This window comes from Bison bison, unplaced genomic scaffold, assembly GCF_000754665.1.
Source record: "Bison bison bison isolate TAMUID 2011002044 unplaced genomic scaffold, Bison_UMD1.0 scf7180017864040, whole genome shotgun sequence".
NCBI classification, from domain to species: Eukaryota; Metazoa; Chordata; class Mammalia; order Artiodactyla; family Bovidae; genus Bison; species Bison bison.
This window is the reverse complement of record NW_011494612.1, coordinates 5,563,487-5,569,113: the sequence shown is the minus strand read 5'-3', so window position 1 is coordinate 5,569,113 and position 5,627 is coordinate 5,563,487. Positions and strand designations below refer to the sequence as shown.

General features: G+C 36.4%; 1 protein-coding gene across 7 annotated transcripts in view; it reads left to right on the top strand.

Moving 5' to 3' along the window:
* The window catches only part of PLD1 (phospholipase D1, phosphatidylcholine-specific), a 227,294-nt gene that overhangs the window by 136,229 nt on the left and 85,438 nt on the right, over window positions 1-5,627 (top strand). For all 7 annotated transcript variants that reach the window (XM_010835253.1, XM_010835254.1, XM_010835249.1 and 4 more), the window contains 3 exons: window positions 1,494-1,604; window positions 3,675-3,875; window positions 4,882-5,092. In XM_010835253.1, coding sequence (XP_010833555.1) covers window positions 1,494-1,604; window positions 3,675-3,875; window positions 4,882-5,092 — 523 coding nt within the window. The remainder of the gene's footprint in view (window positions 1-1,493; window positions 1,605-3,674; window positions 3,876-4,881; window positions 5,093-5,627) is intronic.

The following is a 5,627-nucleotide window of genomic DNA, read 5'->3' as shown; positions in this document are numbered from 1 at the left end:
ACTCATTGGAAAAGACCCTGATGCTGGGAGGGATTGGGGGCAGGAGGAGAAGGGGACGACAGAGGATCAGATGGCTGGATGGCATCACCGATTAGATGCACATGAGTTTAGATGAACTCCGGGAGTTGGTGATGGACAGGGAGGCCTGGCATGCTGCGGTTCATGGGGTCGCAAAGAGTCAGACACGACTGAGCGACTGAAATGAACTGAACTGAACTGATATTTAAACTATAACAAAATTATTACTTATCACTATAGTTTATTAGATACACCGGCATCTCTAATACTCTAGAAAAGATTATGGAAAACTTCTTGCCTTTAAATCTGTAGGATATTAAATGTCTATGTGTAGCTACAGTATCCTGTATATGGTTTCAGAAATCCAGAATGGTTTCAGAGCTGCTGGGTATATAAAATGCAAATTCTGTGTTGCAAACTACACAGCAATACTGAGGATGCAAACCTAAAAAGTAAAAAAATGATCTAAGAAATGAGGATAAACAATATAGAGTTTCCTGGAGGAGCTGTATGTTAATGGGGGAATCATATAAGAGGACAAGGAGAGGGGAGAACATTCACGTGTCAAGCAAAATTAACCATAAGCTAAGACCTTGTCACTACCCAGAACTAAGAGAGAAAAACAATGGTACTTTTCTATACTACCAGCTGTTGGACATTCTTTCTGATGGTTAATATTAATGATAACTATTATTTGTATAGCATATTAAAGTTTGTGAGTAACTTTTGATTCAGTATGACCTTCACAATGGCTTTGTCTATTTTCCTTTAGGTCCAAGGTCTAGGGACAGATCAATGTTAATTTGTGGGCTGCTGCTAAAACTCAGGGGTTTTTGATTGTTAGAGAAGCTGACTTCTGAAGAAGTCATTTCAGTCGTGAAATAGGCCTTAATGATTTAATTATGGGTGAAGAGTGTGAACCAACACATTCATTTGTGAAGACTGAGAAATGTTTTTCCACTGAAATAATTTTTAGTAAAGAAAAAATCTATGAAAATATCCCCCAAAACATTTAAGGCATGTTTAGCAGATTTTATCATCAGAGTTTTAAAACACACTGTTATTTCAACTCATTGTGGTATGATAAAAACAAAAAGAAGACCCTAATTCTGTAACAATGAATCAGATCAAAACTTGACTCTAATGTCAAATGTTTGGAGGTGTTCAAAGGTGTAACACTATCAGACATTTTTAGTATTTAAAGTTGCAGTTTCAACATTCTGGTTGTAATTAGTCAAATATTGACTCAGTATGCATAGAATGGAAAGGAGGTAGCTTTTTATTTTTTATATTTGTGTCTTAATCTACACATACATTTCAGCTCCTTCTGTGGCAGTTTTCATTAAATATTGTATTATACTTGTTTATAGAAGAAATTTTTAGAAAATACAATGCCCAGAAAGGAAGAAGAAAAAGAAAATCATATCATACTTCCAGAAATTCTTATTTTTCCCTGTGTTTTTTTCTTGTGACAGCAACAGGGGGTAAGAATCTTCATTATGCTCTACAAAGAGGTGGAACTTGCCCTTGGAATCAATAGTGAATACAGCAAGAGGACTCTGATGCGTCTACACCCCAACATAAAGGTATTTGGGTCATCTTGCGTAAAAAATGTTTCTTCCTTATTATTCTACAGTTTTCAGATATGTTTTGCTTTGAGCAGTGACAATCTTTGGGATTCCCTCATGTATTTTGAGTAAATAGTACTATGAACTTTATGGGCTTCCCAGGTGGCGTTAGTGGTAAAGAATCCACCTGCCAATGCAGGAGATGCAAGAGACATGGGTTCAATCCCTGGGTCAGGAAGATCTCCTAGAGTAGGAAATGTCAACCCACTCCATTATTCTTGCCTGGAAAATTCCATGGACAGAGGAGCCTGGTGGGCTATAGTCCGTGGGGCTGCAAAGAGTCAGACATGACTGAGCACACATACTTTCTTATATTTCTGATTTTGATGGGATCATCAGAGTTCTCATTTCTGCTTCTTTTACCCTGATCATTTAGCCAAGAACATTATTCCTAGAGTTGTTTTAATATTCAAGAGCCTTATCAAGTATCCATACTCTTCATTAAGGTTATCCTGAAACCTCTTAGATGTGAGCTCCCTGGGGTGTCCCTTGAATACTGATAGACACAAAAAGAGCTCCTTTAGGATTTAAAGTGCTTTCCTTAAAAGCTCTTAGTAGAAAGTACTACTAATGTGAATAAACATGATAAACAATTTGAAAAAAGCCATTTGATATTTTGCCAAGGACCTGAAGCCTATCAGTAAATACTGCCCAGTTATTGAGATATTTCAAGACAGTAATAAATCTCCAGTAGGCTTAAAGTATATAATGATTGTACATTTTTCTTGATTAAAAGAAGATAGTCCATGTAAATAATAACCAAAAAAAGGCAGAAATGACTATACTCATATGGGTCAAAATAGACTTTAAATCAAAAAATTTTACAGTAGAGAAAGAAGGATATTATATATTAATAAAAGTTTCAGTGCAGCAACAAAATATAAGCATTTACATTTTATAAATATAAGCATTACCTAATAATGACTATCAAAATATATTATGCAAACATGGACAAAATCAAAGGATGAAATAAACAGTTCTATAATAGTTGGACACTTTACTATCACACTCTCACTAATGAATTAGCATATACATGTAATAGAATATTATTCAGTCTTAAAAAGTGAGGAAATTCTGACATATCTTAAATCATGTGGATGAACCTTGAAGACATTATTCTAAGTGAAATAAGCCAGTCATAAAAAAATAGATTCCTTTTACATGAGGTACCTAGAGTAGTCAAATTCACAGAGACAGAAAGTAGATGGTAGTTGCCAGAGTTTTAGGGGAAGAGGGAATGAGGCTTTATCGTCTAATGAGTATAGAGTTTCAGTTTTGCAGAATGAAAAGTTCTGGAGATGGTTGTATAATATGAATATGCTTAATACCACTGCACTGTACACATAAAAAATATTAAAACCATAAATTTCATATTATGTGTATTTCACCACAATAAAAAAATGTTGTTAAACAGTAAAATTGTCTTCAAAGTTTTTGGTATGTTTCTACTTAAAGACATACAAAAATAGGTCAGTCTGGGATCATTTAGAGAGAATTCTACTTGAAAGCAGGAGGTTAATAACTTCTCAAAGTACCTTTAAAATCAAGAGCTGCCAAAATATCTATATCCCTATATCATATACTTACTACTTCAACTCAATGACTGCTAAAATATCAATACACTTAGTAAAAGTTTTGTCAGAGATAGATGCTGGTTCAAAAGTTTTAGTGTTTTTTAAGTAATACCACATACAATGTAATCTTTTGGTGGGGGGGAGGGAATCTGCTATCCCACTGAGCTGACTTTTATTGAAATATGTGGCCAAATTTCAAGCTGAATGGTAGCTCCCCACAAGTGTGGGGGGTCCAGAATGGGCAGGGGAGTCTCAAAAAGTAACCAGGGATCTTCCTTTGCTAAATACTGAGGATAAAATTAGAAGTTTGGGGATTCTCTTCGATGTATAGATAGCACATTTTAGTATTTGGATTGTAGGAAATGCTCTTCGAGGGTGTAAACAGACCTGTTTTATTATAGTATGAAAGGCATTTTAGAAAGCATACTACATGTGTGGGTTTTTTCCTCTCAAGGTGATGAGGCACCCGGATCATGTGTCCTCCAGCGTATACCTGTGGGCTCATCATGAGAAACTCGTCATCATCGACCAGTCGGTGGCCTTTGTGGGTGGGATTGACCTGGCTTATGGGAGGTGGGATGACAACGAACACAGACTCACGGATGTGGGCAGCGTGAAGCGCGTCGTCGGGGGACCATCCCTGGGTTCCCTCACAGTTAGTAGATTTCATCTTTATGGAACTTCGTAAAAGGGACACAGTTTGTATAAGTGTGTATTAAAAGCATGATTGGTTGGCTGATGGGTTGAATGAAAGGAGGCATGTTCCTGGATAGTTAAGTCCACCATAGACCTGGTTTCAAATACCACCTATGGAGTCTGTTAGTCTCAGTTTCTGCTCTTGTAAGAAAACTAAATAGATTCGATAAAACATTTGCTATCTCATAGTCAGTTCCTTGGGTTTCCATTTAAATTAAAGATTTAATTCCTATTCGGGGAAAAAAAGTTCATAAAAATGTGCAGCACAATTGGACTTCAAGTAAGAAGCCTTATTACAAGTCACTGCCAAGATTTTTGAAATTTTTCCTTCTTACAGACATGTGAAAATAGGATAAGTCAGTCTGGAGACATTTAGAAAATTCTGTTTGAAAGCAGAACGTTAATAACTCCTCAACGTACCTTTCAAATCAAGAACTGCCAAAATCTCTGTACACCTATATTCGTGTACTTATTATTTCAACTCAGATGGTTGCCAAAATATCAATACACTTATTAAAAATTTGATGGCCTCCATCTTATTTTTCTGCTGTATATGTTGGTGACTTTTCTGGGAAAATAGAGATTTAGTGGAAAGGTAATGGGGAAAATAATTGACAGAAAAATCATCGCTTACTTAATGTTTATCGGAGGAAGTTCAGTAGCTCAACAGTGAATATAACTCATGTAATTATATCTGATACTGAAAGGTTAATTGGCATAAAATTGCAAGAATTTGATGCAGTGAAAGAGGAACTGTAATGGACTTCCTGGTGTCCCTTTGAAAGTCTTTAAACAGCTCACAAGAATCCCCCCACTGCCCTGCAGGTGACCTCACGCACATCATTGTGTGTCTTTTAGGGAGCCAGCAACACGTGTAAACTTTAAACTGGAATTAAAAGACCACATTGCAGCATATATTATGCAGTTTCTTTTCATTTCTCTTTTTTTTTAAATAATTTTCTCAGGCTGAAACAACAGAGTCTATGGAATCCTTATGCCTCAGAGATAAAAATGAATCTGATAAAGATCTGCCCATCCTGAACTCTCCTGATGATGCAAATTCAAAACCGAAAGGAAGAAAGCCCAGCAAGTTCTCCAAATTCAGTCTCTACAGGCAGCTGCACAGACACCATCTGCACGACACAGACAGCATCAGCAGCATTGATAGCGCCTCCAGTAAGTCATTGTCTGCCCTGGAGTTTATCCCGATGACTCTATTCCTTCATAGCCAGACACGGGACACCTGTTAGCAGAACCATTATACCTATAATGGAGTAAAGCAAGCAATGCTTAAAAGTCATTATATCATCCTCTTCAGTCTCATACCATTTTGGGGCTCTGTTTGACTCATTGTAGAGGAGATTTATTGTTTTATTCACATCAGTACTCATAACATGCACAATTCATGCTTCTAATGGTCACAGAATGGCTAAGCATCTCTAAACTAATGCCAAATTATGAAGGAAAAGTCTTGGGTGTACTTTATAATTTTGTCATAGCAGAGATTGCATATCTCTTCTTGTCCAGAAATACATCAAGCTTTTGTCCTCAGACATCAGATTTTCTACATCTTGTACATTTACTATTCTTTTCAGATTTGTCTTTAAAACTCTAGTTTCTGTAGCACACACTTTGTGACTGATTTTACAGCCTTGCCTACTTTTAAAAATGATTGAACCTGCTTTCCAGTTTAGAAAACTTCATATATGTG